General features: G+C 47.7%; 1 protein-coding gene across 5 annotated transcripts in view; it reads left to right on the top strand.

Annotated features, from left to right (window-relative positions):
* ARHGAP36 (Rho GTPase activating protein 36) overlaps positions 1-18,862 on the top strand; it is a 78,530-nt gene that overhangs the window by 43,904 nt on the left and 15,764 nt on the right. For all 5 annotated transcript variants that reach the window (XM_073360668.1, XM_073360670.1, XM_073360669.1 and 2 more), the window contains exons 4-7: positions 1,053-1,309; positions 4,998-5,193; positions 7,574-7,629; positions 10,974-11,124. In XM_073360668.1, coding sequence (XP_073216769.1) covers positions 1,053-1,309; positions 4,998-5,193; positions 7,574-7,629; positions 10,974-11,124 — 660 coding nt within the window. The remainder of the gene's footprint in view (positions 1-1,052; positions 1,310-4,997; positions 5,194-7,573; positions 7,630-10,973; positions 11,125-18,862) is intronic.

Below are 18,862 nucleotides of genomic sequence, written 5' to 3' on the forward strand. Positions count from 1 at the left end.
TGGCTATTGCCAGCTCGGGGGGGGGGGGGGGGGAGGGGAAGAGTTAAGCCTCTATGGGCATTCACCTTAACTCAGTTTTGCTGAACTCGACATTCAGAAGAGCATGAGTCATCAACCTTAATGTTGCGTTAAGGCCAAAAGGGGCCATTAGATGGTCTAGTCTGACCTCCTGTATAGCAGAAGCCTTTACATTTTATCCAGTTAACCCTGTACTGAGCCCAAGTAATTTGTGTTGCACTGTGTCCCAGAAACGCATCCAGTCTGGATTTGAAGATGTCAAGAGGTCAGGTGCTCGGTACCCAGAACTGAAGTCAGATTTTACGATGTGCCCAGTACACAGTGTGCAACTGATGCACTGACCTCTCTTGGAAATCTGGCCTATCATGGTACTAGACTCTCAAAGTTTATCTAAAGAAAATGTTTCTGGGCCTCATGAGGACAAGAAAAATCTTGAACACATGGCCACGGTGTTACTGATGTAGCAACGCCTGCCTGAATCAGTTGCTCTGAGTGGGGAGTTGCCCCATTGCATTCCCATGGGTGTTAACTCTGAGCCCATCTGACTGGAGGATGCTCCCATCACCACTGTCCCAGTAGAGGGCACGGTAGGTGGGCTCACCCTATTGTGGCTCTTCTGTGTTGGTAGGATTCCCTCCCCACAGCCCTCTGCTTTGTGGGTAGGAGCTGAACCCTTGTTCCTTCAGAAAAGAGCCTGACTCACCTGCAGGCAGGGAGCTGTGGCCTGGAGCTGGGGGAGACCCCTGGGTGTCTGAAGAGGAGCGGTGGTGAGCAGCCCGCAGCTCAGCTGATGGCTCTTTTGTGTCTGGTTCTTGCCACTGCCCCTTGAATGGGGGTGGGGCAATGGGAACCCCAGATGGGGGGTTGCCAAAGGCCCCAGATTGCCTGACTCTGCTTTTGTTGTTGCAGCGTGTAGCTCTGCTGTGTGGCAGAGTGCGCAGGTTCCTGGCTGGAGGGAGGGATTGCTGCTACGTCTCTGTCTTGTTTCTGCCTGACTACAGGTCACAGTCCCTAACTGTCTCAAGTTTTTACAGACTGTTGTCCCCAGGTCTTTGGGATCCCGCTCTCCCAGGTCATTGCCAATGACTGGACACACAAGCAAATGCAGGAAGCAGTGAAAGGCAGCCGCAGAGACTGCCTGGAGGTGGAAGCGACTGTGACTAAATTTCGAGCTCAGATTCAGAAGAAATCCCCTTTCGGCAGAGGCTGCGTGCTGGGGCCCGGCGGAGAGTTTGCAGATGAGCCACTCTCTCCTACTTTCCTGGACAATGTGTCCCGGAGCCACCGAAGGGTATGGCTGCAAAACAGGTTGAGTGGGGCTGGGGCTGGGGCGGGGGCGGGGGCAGACAGACATAGCTCAGTGGTTTGAGCATTGGCCTGCTAAACCCAGGGTTGTGAGTTCAATCCCTGAGGGGGCCATTTAGAGATCTGGGTTGAAAATTGGGGATTTGGTTGGACTAGATGATCTCCTGAGGTCCCTTCCAACCCTGATATTCTAAACTGTATGCTGGAAGCAAGCTGCCATCAAGCTGGGCAGGAGGGGGGCCATGGCACCCCAACTACTGAGGCTGTTTCCCAGGGGCCCTAGTTACAAGGTCAAGCTGTGCTAGTTTGGCCCTCTGGCTGCTTTCAGCCTTGGGTTGTGCTGGCATCTGTTGGGGAAACTGAGGGGCTTCCAGCAGCATCAAGTCCTGTGGGCTACTGCGCAGAATATAAAGCAGTCCCTGCTCTAAGCAGCTTGCGCAGTAAGAATAAGACAAGAGACAACACTGGACAGATGAGGGAGGAGAAGGAAACTGGCACAAACCTGTTCAGCAAGGGAGAATACATGAAGGTGCTTCTTTGAAAATGTAACATGAGGGCGATAGAATCTGGCATCATGGGCCAGTGATAGGGGGGAGTCAATCTCTTGGTCAGATCTGAGCGAAGACAGGCGGGTGAGTGTAGGCCATGCAAAGAGAGGGGTGACATGGTAAAGTGACGAGCCAGGTCTTTGCAGTAGCATTCTGAATGGACACGAGGAGGGCAAGATAGGATTTACGGAAGCCAGAGAAGAGGATGTTTCAATGGTTGAGACACAAGATGATGAAGGTCTGGACAGGGGTTTTAGCTGTGGATGGAGAGGAAAGGCGGTTCTGAGAATTGCAGAAAGAACTGGAAAGTTTTAGCTATAGCTTGGATGCGAGGATCTTGAGAGGGGGCCAAGTCAAAAATGACATACAGGGTATGGGCCTGAGTGACAAAAAGGATGGTGGTGTTGGGAGAGGAGCAACAGGGAAGGACTCAGAGGGCAAGATTATGAGATCTGTTCTGATCAGCTGAGCTTGTACTGATGGCTGGATGTTTATGAGGAGGTGTCAGAGAAACAGGCTGAGATTGCAGTTTGGACAGATACAGACAGGTCTGGAGTACAGAGGCAGATCTGTGCACCATCAGTACAGAGATGGTAGCTGAATTAGTGTTTGCTGATGAGATTACCCAGAGATAAAATGTAGAAGGAGAAGAGCAGGGGACCCAAGCTCTGAGGGCTGTGATGAGCATCCCCTGAGCAACATGGTGAGAAGTGATTGGAGAGTCTGGAGGGGCCACATGAGAGCACAGAGCCCTGCAAGCCAAGGGAAGATGAGATTTCAATCAGAAGAGCCTGGTCAGTGGTGATCATCAGGCTGAGAAGGACGAGGATTCACTCTGCCTGTTGTGGAGGTGCAAGCTTTTCTGCCCCCTCTGCTGGGCTGAGACAGGGGAGTACAGCAGTGCAGGGGAAGCGTATTCTGTTCCATGCAGGATGCTGATGTCTTCGGTTTTGTTCTGACTGGGAGCCAAAACCAAATATTTTGAAATTCTCTGCAAAAGTAAATGGAGCCCCGGGACCATTCGTATGTTTGCCTGCTCCAGAGCTGCAGATCCTGGACCCTGGCCTGATCCTGGTCAGGCTCTCTAGGCACTACTGTAATGTGAATAACTAAATCCAGCACATTGTACCACCATATCGGACGAATCTGGTAACTAGCCACTTTCCTGCTGTCCCCGCTCCCGATGAAGTGTGTGTCACCGCGTTGGCTGGTGCCTCAAGCCCAAGACGATGGAGATGGGCCTCCGCGGGCACCACCCAGCCTACAAGGGTATTTTCTGATCCTGCTGCTGCTGCGTGGGTGGGCAAGGGCAGGCAGACAGTCCACTGTCCTGTCAGGGCTTCTGTGGGTCTGGGGCAGAGGGAGCAACTATTACCTTGTTGGCACCCTGGAAAATTAAAATGGGGGGATATGGGAACCAGCATCATCCAGCAGCCCCAGAAGGATGAATGCACTATAAGGTGGGTAGAAGGTGGCTAGATGGTCGGGCTCAACGGGTAGTGATCAATGGCTCCATGTCTAGTTGGCAGCCGGTGTCAAGTGGAGTGCCCCAGGGGTCGGTTCTGGGGCCGGTTTTGTTCAATATCTTCATAAATGATCTGGAGGATGGTGTGGATTGCACTCTCAGCAAATTTGCGGATGATACTAAACTGGGAGGAGTGGTAGATACGCTGGAGGGCAGGGATAGGATACAGAGGGACCTAGACAAATTGGAGGATTGGGCCAAAAGAAATCTGATGGAGGTTCAATAAGGATAAGTGCAGGGTCCTGCACTTAGGACGGAAGAACCCAATGCACGGCTACAGACTAGGGACCGAATGGCTAGGCAGCAGTTCTGCGGAAAAGGACCTAGGGGTGACAGTGGACGAGAAGCTGGATATGAGTCAGCAGTGTGTTCTTGTTGCCAAGAAGGCCAATGGCATTTTGGGATGTATAAGTAGGGGCATAGCAAGGAGATCGAGGGACATGATCGTCCCCCTCTATTGGACATTGGTGAGGCCTCATCTGGAGTACTGTGTCCAGTTTTGGGCCCCACACTACAAGAAGGATGTGGATAAATTGGAGAGAGTCCAGCGAAGGGCAACAAAAATGATTAGGGGTCTGGAACACATGACTTATGAGGAGAGGCTGAGGGAACTGGGATTGTTTAGTCTGCAGAAGAGAAGAATGAGGGGGGATTTGATAGCTGCTTTCAACTACCTGAGAGGTGGTTCCAGAGAGGATGGTTCTAGACTATTCTCAGTGGTAGAAGAGGACAGGACAAGGAGTAATGGTCTCAAGTTGCAGTGGGGGAGATTTAGGTTGGATATTAGGAAAAACTTTTTCACTAGGAGGGTGGTGAAACACTGGAATGCATTACCTAGGGAGGTGGTAGAATCTCCTTCCTTAGAAGTTTTTAAGGTCAGGCTTGACAAAGCCCTGGCTGGGATGATTTAATTGGGGATTGGTCCTGCTTTGAGCAGGGGGTTGGACTAGATGACCTCCTGAGGTCCCTTCCAACCCTGATATTCTATGATTCTATGATTCTATAACTCCAGGCCACTGAGCCTCTCCAGAAGACACTCCAGCCAAGCGGGAAAGACAGAGCAGGGGTAGGGTAACAGGGAAGTGACTCTTGGTTCCATGGGAAATTTCACTCTGAACAAGAGTTTTGCTGGAGTTTGCTTGGAATTTAGACCAAGGCACTAGCAGCTCTGGCAGCAGTAGGGGTGTGTATAGAAGGGAGATTTCCAGTAGTGGCAGTGTGTATAAACAAGGGTTTGTCTACACAGCCACTGGCAGCGTGCTTCCCAGTGTGGATAGATGGACACATGCTAGCTGTGTTCAAGCTAGCATACTGAAAATAGCAGTGTGGCTGCAGCAGCACCAGCTAGCCACCCAAGTGTGTACCCCGGGGCTGTACTCAGAGTGCCTGGGATGAGAGAGCTCACTCTAGCGTCTCACTTCCCTCGCTCGCCCTGGGGTGGTGGCCCATACCAGGCCTCTGTATTTTGTTGGCCAGGATATGGAGTCTTGTGGGGTTCATTTTAGTGCTGAGGTTCTGGGATTTGTGGGGGCACCGGGGGCTTATGAACTGAGGGCTCTGGGCACCTTGCTCTCCCAAGTCACCTCTGTGTCTGATTTCAGGGGGGAGTGTCTGTGGACTCCATCGCTGATTTGGGTGACAACACCTCCAGGCTGCTGGAAGCTCTGCAGCTGTCACATCCCAATGAGCTGGATCTCAGGAGAACCTTGGAGAGGAACAAGACATTGAGCCTCAATCCCATCTACAGGCAGGTCCCGCGTGTTGTGGACAGATGTTGCCAGCACATTGAGGCATACGGTAAAGAAGCTTTTTCCTTCTAACCAAAGGCATTCCTCGAAAATAATGAAATGGTGTCACGTCAGGCCCCCTGAAATCAGTGACAAACCCCCAGTGAGCTCGGGGAACAGGCCCGGTCCTTACCTTCTGAGCTTTGGTTCGCTTGCTTATAGCCAAGAAGCTCTATCCTGTGGGCTAGCCTTCCTCTTGGCCTCTCGAGGTGGATGCAGCTCAGGCCTGCAGAGAATCCTAGACAAGGTTTGGTGAGAATTCCACCTTTTTATTCTTAAAAATCTCACTTTCCTCCCATTTAAATCCCTCTCTCCATTCCCCTGCTAGAAGTGGGGAGGAGACAGAGCCTCTCCAACTCCAAGGCCCATAAAAACCTCTCTTAGGGATGGACAAACTGGCTCCCCTTTGTTGGATCCAACAAATCTTCACCCCTTTGTTGGATCCAAACCAAGACCTTTCCCGAGTCTCTGATGCTGTTGGAGGTTTCTCCAGCCCCCAAGGTTTCTGAATTCATTGATCAACAAGGAACACTTTGTGACATTCCAAGGTACAATCCAGACTATGAGCACCTGCCCTGCAACCATGGGTGCCTTACAATGTCTTGCTGAAGTAGCTCCCATCTGGGTCGCTCACATACAGCCTCCAGCATGCAAGCCCCACCTGAGTATCTGTGGGTAACGGCAGCCTGCCAGCCACACTTGGGTTACACTCTGGCTCTCACCAGCCTTGGTTACATTGCAGGGTGACCCCAACACACCCCCAGTCTTAGATTTTTTCCCCACGGAAATGTATGTCCTGTACTGCCCAACCCTCTCTTGGACATGACAAGTTATATTAAATCCGTTATTCTTTTAAAAGAATAATAAACACACAACTTGTCACCGCAAGTGGAGATGCCCAGACACTTAAGTTTAAAGACAGTGGATTAGATAAAACAATAAAACAAGTTTATTAACTCAAAGAGAGAGATTTTAAGCGAGTACAGATAATGAGGCATAAAAGTCAGAAATGGCTACAAGAAAAATAAAGATAAGACATTTATTAATACCTAACTTAACTACTTTAGAATCAAAGCAAAGTTTTCTCACCACATGCTTTCAGCAGTCTTACTGACCAAACTCTCTAGGTCAGGACCCCTCCCTCAGAGTCCAACAGCTGCTTCCTTTGTTGCTTCAGTGCAGGGAGGGGATGTCTTGTGGTGTTTGTCTCTACCATTTATAGTTTCAGTTCCTCTCTTGACAAACATTTCCCAGCTGAAAACCAGGAGTCAAAGAGTTGATGTGGAAGGATGTTCCCTGCTGCTTTTTTCACCTGTTTGAACTTCCTTTGTCTTTCCTTGCTGCTTGATGGTTCTGTTTATGGCTTAAATGCAACTTAAGCAGAGCACACATACCTTTGTTTAGGACAGACCTGTTTGCCAACTTCTGTTTAGGCAGGGCTGTGGGGTTTGGAACTTGTGTCAATATCACCATACAGGGGAATTGTTTAACTTTACATACAATTTTGCCACATATACTTTAGCAGAAAAATACAGACCAGCAAATTATGGGTTCTCAAATGATACCATACAAGGCATACCTTATACAAACATTATTACAGTAGTGTGTAGGTGTGAATACAGGGGTACATTTGGTCTCTCACTTGCATAGCCAAGAGAAACTGAGTCACTAACCCCCAATTTTCAAAGCTCTGTCAAGTCACCTTTGCAACACAGCTCAGGTGTTAAAAATTACATCAACCTAGTTAGATCTGCTCAGGGGTGTGAAAATGTCACACCCCTGAGCTCTGTAGTTAAGCCAACCTAGCCTCTGGTGTAGTTGCGGCCAGGTCAATCTGGCTACTGCTGCTCAGAGAGATGGATTACTTATACTGATGGAAAACCCTCTTCTGTCACCTTAGGAAGCATCTACACTATTGTGCTACAGTAGCACAGCTGCAGCGCTGTATCTCTGCAGCTTTAACGCCTGTAATGTAGACATAGCTTCAGTTCCACCAGCCGAAGACAACTCTAGAGCTACTTTCAAAACCAACCTTTGTCCCCAAACTCAATTTGAGTCTGGGCAGTGCCCTCCTGGCACTCAGATAATAGAGGAAGTAGCACAGACTGGAGGCCAGGGATGCGGGAGATTCAGGGGGTGGTTAATTAATTGCAAATGATACCCTGGGGATGAAGGATGGGGTTGCATGGAGGTGGCAGATTGTAGGACAGCACAGGGAGAAGCCTTTCATTTATTGAGTCTTTGTGAGTTAACAGAGTGAAGCAATGTCTTCCCTTGTAGCTAAAGGTAAAGAGCCCAGTGTTCCACGTGGCACAGAGCAGTCAGGGCTGTGAACAAGTAAAGAAATTCATTTGAATACAGAGCTGTTTACAAACCTATTTTTCTTTCAGGACTCCAGACCGTGGGCATTTTCCGCGTCGGAAGCTCTAAGAAAAGAGTTCAGCAGGTAGAGTGCCCAACTCACCAAACCATCTGTATAGGTGACAGGTGCCACGCAGGGACATAGAAGGAGAATGGGAGATGGGAACACAGATTTGCCTACTCTACAATAAGAACCAGATTGAAATGTGGCTGCATCCAGGGCTGTGAGCCCCATGTTCTGTAACACAATTTATTCTGGCTTGTGTGCACAGCAAAAAAATGATCTCCCAGTGTGGCAGGATCAGGAATCCCCCTGAAGGATCTGCCAGTGCTAGAACATGTTCCTCTGAGCCGGTTGTATTGTATCTCTTCTATGTCACACAGTCAAGTTAAAAATCAGTATGGATGGTGCTGTACAGAGAGCATTGCTGGGAGGCAGTTGGGAAGAGGCAGGCAAGGAGAGAAAAGAAAACACAATATAGGAAACAGAGCAAGAGACTGAAGTGAGTCTGTCTCCTGTGTGTGCAGGGCAGCTGCCCCTGCAGTCTCTGTGCCCTGTGCCCAGGAGAACTATGTTGAGAAGGAAGAGAGAATGGAGCTGAGGAGTGGGGGGAGAGAGAATGGGGTAAGGACGAGAGCTTGGGAAGGAGAGAGGAAGAAAGGGGTGTATGGCCCAGCGAAGGAGGGATGAGTACAAGACAATGAAGGGAGGAGACGAGACTAAAGTTTAGACACTTGAGAAGATCGGAAAGCTGAGGAGAAGGAAGCCAGAGTATATGTGAGGGGTAGAGAATAAATAAAGTAGGGCTTGGTATACCTGAGTCTAAAATTACATTGACATAGTCCTGCAGGAGCAGAAAACACAGTGCAGAGGCTGGACCTAGGAAACCAGTGACAAGGACTCATAAGGAAATACAGGCCTAGATCCTTGGGTCCAGCTGAACTATCCTGGAGGCAACTGGAGGCTGATTTGGCTCTTGCCATAACTTAGAACTGCCTTGGAGCTATTCTAACTTACTTTGGCTGGTCACAACTGGATTGCAATGTGCTGTGGCCATGCCTCCACTCTGGGTGGGACTGTGAAGGGTTGGTATAGCTGGCTCCATGCCAGCTGGCAATTCCCTTATGCCAGGTGAACCCCAGCTAGTCTTTCTTCCGATATGTGGCCCAAAGGTGATGTATTGGGGCCAAAGACATCACCCCTACTATGTTTGCCCACCTCTCGCTTTATTGTATTGGAACTGATTCCTAGATATTAAGGCTAGAAGGGACCACTCTGATCATGTAGCCTGACTTTCTGTATAACACAGCCCAGAGAATTTTACCCAGTGATTCCTGCATCAAGCCTATAGCCGTTAGTTGAGGTAGAGCCTATCTTTTAGAAAGACATCCAACCCTTACAGATTTCAAGTGATAGCGCAGCCACCAGATCCCTGCGTAAGATGTTTCAGAGGTTAATTATCTTCATTATTAAAAGTATGTTCCTTACTGTGAATTTGTCTAGCTTCAACTTCAAGCCATTGGAATTTGTTCTGCCTTTGCTACATAGACCCCCCACCCGACTATCACAAGTGAAAAATGTCTGGCCAGTAGAATAAATGACAATTAAAAAGGAATTCTTTAAATACTTCCGGGGAAAAAAAGAAATCCTAGTAATGTTATACATAGGGAAGGTAAGATTGTCAATAATGATGCAGAAAAGGAAGTATTCAATAGATATTTCTGTTCTGTATTTATAGTCAGATACATACAAATATTTTCTATTCCAACATTAACTAAACAGGAGGTTAAACAGCTACTACTGAACATAAACATTTTTAAATCTGCAGAATCAGATATCTTACCTAAGAGTTTTAAAATAATTGGCTGGGGAGTTGTTTGAGCCATAATGTTGATAATTAACAAATCTTGGAATATTGGGGACCCCAGTACAACTATCAGCTGGTTAGCCTGGGCAACCCAGTGGAATGGCTGAGACAGGATGCCACCAGTAAAGAATTAAAGAATGGTAGCATTGTTATTTTAGCAATCAACATGATTCTGTGAAAATAGATCTTGTCAAGTGAACTTAACATTGTGCTTTGATGAGATGGCAAATTTGGTTGATAAGGGAAACTGCGTTCACACAATATACTTAGACTTCAGTAAGGCATTTAACTTAGTGCCCCACAAATTATGTTTTAAAAAAACCCCAGTACCCTACAAAATCATTGCAGCCCATGTTAAGTAGGTTAAAAACTGGTTAACTGATCTCTGAAAGTAATTGTAAATGGGAATCAGCATTCAGTGGGGGTGTTACTACTTGTGGCTTGAAGTTACTGTTACTAGTGGGGTCCTGCAAGGATCTGTTCTCTGCCTGATACTATTTAATATCTTTATCAGTGATCTGGAAGAAAACAAAATTGTTGCTGATAAATTTAGCAGGTGACACAGAAATTGGTGGAGTGGTAAAAATGGGTACAGGGCAGTTGTACAGACTGATCTGGATGGCTTGGTAAACTGGGCTCATTTGAACAATATGTGTTTTAATACAGCCAAATGCAAGGTCATACATTTAGTGCCAAAGAACGTGCATCATACTTACAGAATGGGGGCTTACATTCTGGAAAGCAATGTCTCAGAAAGGACTTGGTGGTCTTGGTGGATAATCAGCTGAACATGATTTCCCAGTGCAATTTTGTGCTTAAGAGGCTGAACATGATCCTTGGATATATAAGCAAGTCAATGTCAACTAGAAGCAGGGAGGTGATTTTACCTCTGTATGTGGCATCTGTAAGATCATCACTGACATACCGCCTGGTTCTTGTATCCACAGTTTAAAAAAAAGACATTGAAAAAATTGGAAAGGGTTCTGAAAAGAGCCAGAAATAATTTGCTGGCTGGACAACCTGCCTTAGAGCAAGCGACTTAAAATGATCAATCTATTTAGTGTATCAAAGAGAAGGTTAAAAGCTGACTTGATCTTAGTGTAGAAGTATCTGCATGGGGAGAAGATTCTAACAGCAAAGGGCTCTTTAATAATAGCAGACAAAAGCAGATCAAGATTCAATTGAGCCAATTAGATTCAGACTAGAAAAAAGTGCCCATTTTTAAATGGGGTAATTAACCACTGGAGCAATTTCCGTAGAGATGTGGTTGATTCTCCATCACTTGTCATCTTCAAATCACAATGGGTGTCTTTCCAAAAAGTATTCTCTAGTCCAACTAGCAGCTGTGGCCTGAATTATGCAGGAAGTCAAACTAGATGATCATAAAGGTCCCTTCTTACCTTAAAATCTATTAATCGTTCTGTGAGCTGAACACACTCCAATCCCCTTTACTTCAGTGGGAAAAGCATGCCCCAGCCTTCAAGGGGATGGGCCCCAGACTGCTAGATGGAGGAGTGACTCATTGCTGCTTGCCTTTTTCTTCTTTTTCACATTATTTAAGCTGCGGGAAGAATTCGACCAGGGATTTGATGTTTTCTTGGATGATAGTCATTGCGTCCACGATGTGGCAGCTCTGCTCAAAGAGTTTTTCCGGGACATGCCTGATTCCCTGATTCCCAGGGAACTCTACTCAGCCTTTGTCAGTACAGCCTGTAAGTAGCCAGAATCCCAGCACCCCAGGACCCACTTCACTCGCCTGGGGACAAAGGGCTGCACTTGAATTTTTCTTTTGTAAAGAACAAATCTGTAAAGCAATGTAGTGCTTATTAAAGTGATAGGCTAGTTCCTGGGCTCAAAACAGGAGTAGCTGGAGCAGGTCAGACTAGATCAGTGGTTCTCAACCCATCGCCCATGGGCCACTTGCGGCCCAATCAGCACACAGCAGCAGCCCATGTGACAGCCTCAGGGCCATACTCAGGTAGCGTATATATTGTGTGAATGTGGCCCACATAACACAGAGAGCTGCATATGCGGCCCACAATGGTAAATAGCTTGAGAACTACTGGGTTAGACAATCTCATGGTCCCTTCTGGCTTTAAACTCCATAACTTGACAAATAATGTCATGTGCACCTGTAATTCAGACAGCACTTGTGCAAATTCCCGCACACAGCTCTGTCACTGGCACCTCAGTCCACAGCCACAGCTCTCCCCAGATCATGTTATTTTAGTCCTGGAACCCCCATGCCCTTCCCAATCCTGCCATTCCAGCCCTCCCACTCCCATATGGCTTTGCCAATGCACCTCAATGCTGACTAGCAGCACCCCCTGTTATTCACTGGTGCTGTATGCGACCAAGGCGTGGGAAATTAGACATGGTTTTGCAGTGTGGTATGACATTTCTAAAGATCATTTTAATTTGGGGGCACCCAAGCAGAGACACCTCCTCGAGAAGCCAAGAAGGCCAATGGCATTTTGGGGTGTATAAGTAGGGGCATTGCCAGCAGATTGAGGGATGTGATCGTTCCCCTCTATTCGACATTGGTGAGGCCTCATCTGGAGTACTGTGTCCAGTTTTGGGCCCCACACTACAAGAAGGATGTGGAGAAATTGGAGAGAGTCCAGCAAAGGGCAACAAAAATGATTAGGGGTCTGGAACACATGACTTATGAGGAAAGGCTGAGGGAACTGGGATTGTTTAGTCTAGGGAAGAGAAGAATGAGGGGGGGATTTGATAGCTGCTTTTAACTACCTGAAAGGTGGATCCAAAGAGGATGGATCTAGACTAATCTCAGTGATAGCAGATGCTAGGACAAGGAGTGATGGTCTCAAGTTGCAGTGGGGGAGATTTAGGTTGGATATTAGGAAAAACTTTTTCACTAGGAGGGTGGTGAAACACTGGAATGCGTTATCTAGAGAGGTGGTGGAATCCCCTTCCTTAGAAGTTTTTAAGGTCAGGCTTGACAAAGCCCTGGCTGGGATGATTTAGTTGGGGATTGGTCCTGCTCTGGGCAGGGGGTTGGACTAGATGACCTCCAGAGGTCCCTTCCAACTCTGATATTCTATGATTCTATAAGCAGGGAGGTGAGAGTCCCTCTCTATACAGCTTGTACACAACCAGATCTGCAATCTTACAGTGGCTTCTTGACATCTGCTGGTGTCCTGTACAATAAGCTAAAGAGATGTCAGCAGCTACCTACGGTATTTGGGTGACCACTTCCCATTAGAAGTAATGGGGCTTTGGCAGCCACCTTCCCTCTCTGACTTTGGAAATCTCAACTGTAACGTGCTGGCTGCAAGGTAAATGAGCATGACTCTTTTGATGGCTGAAGGAACCAAGCATTTTTGTGCAGTAAACATACAGTACGGATGTTGCCTGCATGATATTGATGAAAGTGATGAATGTGGGGAGGTGGGGGTTTTCCAATCCCCTTCCTCCATGTCCTACTGTAGCAATGTTGCCAGGAAAACGAGTTACCAAAAACCTCTTCCCATTGGCTGATAGCCTGTGAGCTATATCTGACAACTGCTGCATTGCAGAAAGTGCAGGAAGCCTGGAGAAAAGCTTTCAGACCTCTCGTTCAGTTGTGTCAAGGAAACAGTAATGATGCTTCCAGGACATTTCATTACACCCCCAAAGCACATCCCGTTTCAGCAGCAGATAACGATTATCTGGAAAAACCTTTGTGAACTTTACTCCAGCACTGTGGGGCTGTGCAGGAACTGGGGAGCTGGCTCTAGACCAGGATAATGTGATCTGAGATGAGTTGCCTGAGAAAGCAGTGCATGGGTGAATTCAGGAGTGCAGAAACACAGGTACAAATAGAGAAGCATTTAAGAGGACACAGGGCTTGATTCTCAATTTGTCCCTGCACTTGAGGCAGGGAGCATGTGAATAGAAAGGGGGTGTGATGTTTTGGGGTCCAACCCAGAGCAATGACTTTGTCACCCTGTCCTACAACTCTGGCTGCTTTAAACGCTATGCTGCAGTGGCTCACAGCTTGGATACCAACAGCTAGTGTACATGCATACAGGTCACACTGCCTCTGCCCACTTCCTGTTTGCAGAGTGACTCCAACATCCCCCACTCTCAGATTTCCCCCAGAGAGTCTCCCTGCAGTGTCCAGGCCTCTCCTGGAAGTAATTAGGTTTGCTGCTCCTTTGATGAGACAGAAACAGGAGCTTGTTATCATGACTGTCACTTCAGTTCAATCAAAGCACTGGCTTGTCTTTGTAAGAAGTCAAACATTTATTCAATTAAAAAGAGAGTGGATTTAAGTGAGATCAAGTATGGGGGATAAAGATCAAAAGACTTACAAACAAACAGAAGTAAAAATACGCTTTCTAATTGCTCAGCCCCAGCATAGCAAGCTACAGTCTTTGTTCCAAGTGGTTTCCTCACCAGTCTTCCCTTTCCAGCCATGGCTGAGTGGTTCTTAGGCTGCCCAGAGTGCTGGTTTTCCTTGTTTCCTCGGGTGGAGGATAACATAGGCGTTCTCTGCCTCTCTCGGTAGAGCCCAATAAACCTTTGAGAAGTCTCTTTCTCCAAGTTCATTGACCCTGCTTCCAGAGGCAGGCAGGCTTCTTGGGGGTGCAGTCCCAATCCCCCCCTGAGTTCCTTAAGTGATGCCTTTCTTTCACTTGCTCTCCTGTTGGCTTTGTTTGCCTGAAATGAACATGTGCTTTCCTTTGTCTTTTGTCCCACCTTGCTCAATTTCCATGGGAGACACATACAAGCATAATAGCTAGCTCACCTTACCTGATCACTCTTGTTACAGTGTGTATGGTAACACCCATTGTTTCATGTTCTCTCTGTATATAAATCTCCCCACTGTATTTTCCACTGCATGCATCCGATGAAGTGAGCTGTAGCTCACGAAAGCTTATGCTCAAATATATTTGTTAGTCTCTAAGGTGCCACAAGTCCTCCTTTTCTTTTTGCGGATTCAGACTAACACGGCTGCTACTCTGAAACATACAAGCAGGACCCCCATTCCTTGGTCTGGAAAGAACCTGTTTATCAAGAGGTGACCTGCCTGCTTTAAACACATTTGAGTCATTAATTGCAGCACAGCTGTGTAATCTGTTGTGGGTTGACCATACATACATCCCACAAGAACATTAATGATCTGGAAGTGATTAGTTTTCCAATGTCATGTTACATGACACCTTTTAGAGACTTGTTGGCATGATGTAGATGGTATTTTAGAAACAGGTTATAGCAGTAGTGAGTTGGGGTACACTGAGCAGGTCAGGCCAGCTGCAGGGAGTCCCTTGCCTTCTGGCAGAGGGAGGTTCTTACAGTCACGGGGAGACTTTTAGACACCATATTCCGCAGCCCCTGCCTGACTCCCAGTGTAATTTAGAGGAGCCTCAGGTCTGCTGTAGTTACCACTTTGCTTCCTGTGGCCTGCTTGCGGGCTCTGGGAAGCAGAGAGTACTAGTAGGACAAGAGCACTGTGGTCACACCCTGACATTGGCCTAGTCCCCATCCTGTGCTGGGGGCTGGGAGAAGGGCTTGGGGAGCATCCTCAGTGTGAAGAAGGCAATGTCTTGCACTGCCAAAATTGAATGGCGAGGCTTTAGGAGGCGCAAGAGTCATGCCCCCATGTGGACGGGCTTGAAGTGAAGGTACGTGTGCAGCAGCAGAGCTGGAGGAATGCCCCAGCAACCAGAGACACGCGACTGACAATAACTGCAGCCAGGTTATAACCTTCCAGGGAAGACAGAATGACTGAACTTGGAGCGAAATGTCACCAGAGCAGTAAGCAAAACCATTTTGCTGCGGTAGCCGCAGCAGTAGGCTGTGTGCAGCACTAAAGGTGAGGAAAGGTTCTGATCAGTGCACAGCATCCTTCACCTGCAGGGCGGGGTGACAGTATGAGCTGAGAATCAGTGTGCGAGTACTTCTACCCCCAGATGCCCAGTTGCTGCGCCCTGCCAGCCGGATGCTTCAGTCCCATGCAGAGCAATGGGAGAGGAGCAATAGGGCAGGTGCCCAGAACTGGGGTGTGCGTTTGTAGGGAAATAGGGAAATTAGGGATCATGGTTCCCTGTTATAGGGGGCAGGTTGTCTGCAATGTGTGCCCCAGAGAGAGCTGAGGTAAAGGGAATGTTGATTGGAGCTGGTAGAAGTCAGAATTTCCATTCCGTGGGAAATTCTACATTTCAAAACGGCTTTTGTTCCAAATTAGAACAAAAACTAGAAATTTCTACGTTTCCTGGGGAACAGAAATTCCTGGAAGATATGTTCTGAAAAACCCAAAATGTTTCATTTAAATGATTCCAAACAAAATTCAGCATCTGGTTGCCCCAACTCTGGGAGATGCCCTGGTCTGCCCCTAGGGAGTTGCGGACCACCTAAGACCCCTTGGAGTGGGGGGCAGCCTGAAGAGTCCCCTGCCATGGAGCAGGGAACCTAGAAGTCCTGAGAGTCCCAGCTTGAGCTCCCAGGGTTGCCAAGGCTTCCAGGCATCTGGCTGAAGGACTCCCTATCTTGTACTCGGGCCCCCAGCACTTCCAGGCTCCCTGCCATGGAGTGGAGAACCTAGAAGCACTAAAAGCCCCTGGGAACTTCAGCTGGGGCTTCTAGATTCCTTGCTCCATGGGATGGGATTCTCCAGGCTGCCTCACTAATAAGGCTGCCATGACCTTCTGGAAGTACACAGGGGCTTCCACATGGGAGAGGGACCCTCTACATGTGTCTAGAGGGGGTGGTAACAGATGTCAGGAGCCTGTACCCCGGGGGCCTGCTTCTATGATGGTGTGGGGCCTGGCTCAAACAGCTGCAGCGATGCTTCCAGCTCCAGGACTCCTGTATGGTTTCCAAAGTGTGGGAGGGTGGGTGGGATTGTTGGTTTCAGTACTTCCCCCCTACCCCTAACACCCATTTGGCTGCTCAGGTGTTTCTTTGGTGCAAATTCAACCAGGGTCTATAATGGCAGCACATTAGCACAACAATCATATAAGGGGGTATCTGGTGACACCATGACCTTATGACCCTGCTTAGTGGGGTTCCCTACAGTGGTAAAAGAAGTGCCTCTTTCCCCTATATTTGGGATATAATCTAGTTAAGCTTGTTAAGTTCTTGGCCAGTAAAACTAGCCCCGGTATGAGGATATGCTCCAACTGAGGAAGCAAAAAGGGGGGAAATCATTGCTAACTCCCCTGCAGATAGAAGCTGAAGACTCAGGGTACATATACATGGAGCTTGGATATGGGATATGGGTGGGACGGGCAACAACTTGGGCTAGCTGCCCAAGTACATACCCAGGTGGTCAGGTGTGATTGTACGCAGGGTGGCTAGCCCTAGCGACTGCCCATGCCGCCGTGGATACACTATTTTTAGTTGCTACCTTGAGCAGAAGTAGCGGGGGTACGTCTATGCAAGCTGGGAGTCACACCGCCCAGTGCAAAGGTAGACATACCCTTAGCAGGAGCATGGATGATCCTGTCCCTTCTCCATACCGCCCTGCCACAGACAACCTTTGTTGCAGTTATCAGCGTGTGGAGCAATGACTCCTTCTTTAGCTATGTGATTTGGGCTATTGGGAGGGCCCTACCAAATTCACAGCCATGAAAAACACGTCACGGATTGTGAAATCTGGTCTCCCCCCCTGAAATCTGGTCTTTTGTGTGCTTTTACCCTATACTATATAGATTTCAGAGACCAGCATTTCTCAGATTGGGGGTCCTGACCCAAAAAGGAGTTGCAGGGGGAGGTCAGAAGATTATTTTAGGGGGGTCGCAGTATTGTCACCCTTACATCTGGGTGGCCGGAGAGTGGTGGCTGTTGGCCGGGCGCTCAGCTCTGAAGGCAGCGCAGCCAGCAGCAGCGCAGAGGTAAGGGGGGCAATACTAGACTCCTGCGCTGCTGCCTTCAGAGCTGGGGGGCTGGAGAGCGGCGGCTGCTGACTGAGGGCCCAGCTCTGCAGGCAGCCATGCAGAAGTACGGGCGGCAATACCACACCAGGCCACCCTTACTTCTGCGCTTCTGCTGGCGACGGCTCTGCCTTCAGAGCTGGGCTCCCGATCAGCAGCTGCCGCTCTCCAGCTGTCCAGCTCTGAAGGCAGCGTCACCGCCAGCAGAAGCGCAGAAGTAAGGGTGGCAGTACCGCAACCCCCCACCTACAATAACCTTGCAGCCCCCCACAACTCCTCTATGGGTCAGGACCCCTACAGTTACAACACAGTGAAATTTCAGATTGAAATAGCTGAAATCATGAAATTTATGATTTTTAAAATCCTGTGGCTGTGAAATTGACCAAAATGGACCATGAATTAGATAGGGCCCTAGCTATTGGGGCGACAAAGGCCCTCTGACTATACTGGGCCCATTTGGACAGACTCTGACACCTGCAGCTCCACTGAATCACCAACCCCAAGCACTCAAAAATCACGAGATTGGCTTAAAAATCAGGAGATTTCTCAACATTACTGACTATTGGTTTTTCTTTTCCTTCTGGTCTCTGAGCCTTTTGGCTACATTCAGGTCACATTTTCCAGGTTTTCGTTGCAGCCACAAAGGCTAGAAACTTACCTACTTTAGCAACATAGGTACTGCCTGACTGGATCAGACCTAGGATCCATCTTGTCCAGTATCCTGTCTCTGACAGAGGCCAACCACCTGCTGCTACAGAGGAAGGTGTAAGGACCCTAGAGTAGGCAGATATGAGATAATCTGCCCCATTGAACTCTCATTTTGATCCCTAATAGTAAGAGATTGGTGTAAACTCTGAAGCATGAGGTTTAATTTTCATTCCAAAACTCGTTGACATTAATTATGCCAACTCTTGATATTCTTGTTGTCCATATAAATATTCAATCCTTTTTAAATCATGTTAAATTTTGGCTTCAGTGACTTCCGGTGGTAGCAAGTTCTGCAGCTTAATCACGTGTGAAAAAGTCTGTCCTTTTAGTGGTTTTTAATTTTCCATCCTTCATTTTCATTAGTGTCCTCTTTGTCTGGTTTTGTGACACAGGCAAATTTCCTAACCTGCTGTATCTAGACCAGTCACTATTTTATATACTTTTCTCATGCACCCTTTGATTTGTTTCCTTTCCAAGGTAATAATCCAAATCTTTTCAGCCTCTCTTCAACTGAGAATTTTTGAAGACACTTGATCTTAATTCTGCAAGCTTCTTTTGGACATAGGCTGACCCGATAGTGCATGCAATATCCAGATGAGGCCACCCTATATAGAGGCATTCTAATATTCTGCTTATTACTCACTGTCTCATCCCTTCTGCATCTTAATATCTTGTTAGCTTTTTAATCTTTTTGGTTTAGACGATTTTCAGTAAGATCAGATTATTGAATAAATGTAAAATGCATAACTGTACAATGAAGGTAGGGGCATGAAGCCTTGATTAATGAGGATTGTGAAATGCACAGAAATCCTAACAATCAGTGGCACAGCAGAGACTAAAACTCATAGTCTTTGGGTTTGCA

Source organism: Lepidochelys kempii, chromosome 9 (assembly GCF_965140265.1).
Source record: "Lepidochelys kempii isolate rLepKem1 chromosome 9, rLepKem1.hap2, whole genome shotgun sequence".
Taxonomy (NCBI): domain Eukaryota; kingdom Metazoa; phylum Chordata; order Testudines; family Cheloniidae; genus Lepidochelys; species Lepidochelys kempii.